The following is a 253-nucleotide window of genomic DNA, read 5'->3' on the forward strand; positions in this document are numbered from 1 at the left end:
CCCCGGGTTGATGGTGAACGTCAGTCCACTCAGCACGGGAGCGAGCATTGGGTCATAGGTCAAGGTGACCGACTGGAACTCGACCCTCCCTTCCAGCGGCCAGCCCGGGGGAAGTCCCGACGACCTGGACGTTGAGCCTGACCCCGAGGACGACCCTGACCTGCCCGAGGTGCGGCTGGAGGAACGGCGGCGGCGGGCCAGCGATGAGTCTGCGCGGGATGGGAGACCGAATCAGACAAGGCGTCAAATTATG

The 253-nt window shown here is 65.2% G+C and overlaps 1 protein-coding gene across 1 annotated transcript in view; it reads right to left on the reverse strand.

Annotated features, from left to right (window-relative positions):
• The window catches only part of LOC119586626 (ATP-binding cassette sub-family C member 9-like), a 47046-nt gene that overhangs the window by 6359 nt on the left and 40434 nt on the right, over window positions 1-253 (reverse strand). The window contains exon 26 of the mRNA XM_037935372.1: window positions 4-209. Within this exon, the coding sequence (XP_037791300.1) occupies window positions 4-209 (206 nt within the window). The remainder of the gene's footprint in view (window positions 1-3; window positions 210-253) is intronic.

This window comes from Penaeus monodon, chromosome 21 (assembly GCF_015228065.2).
Source record: "Penaeus monodon isolate SGIC_2016 chromosome 21, NSTDA_Pmon_1, whole genome shotgun sequence".
Classification (NCBI taxonomy): Eukaryota; Metazoa; Arthropoda; class Malacostraca; order Decapoda; family Penaeidae; genus Penaeus; species Penaeus monodon.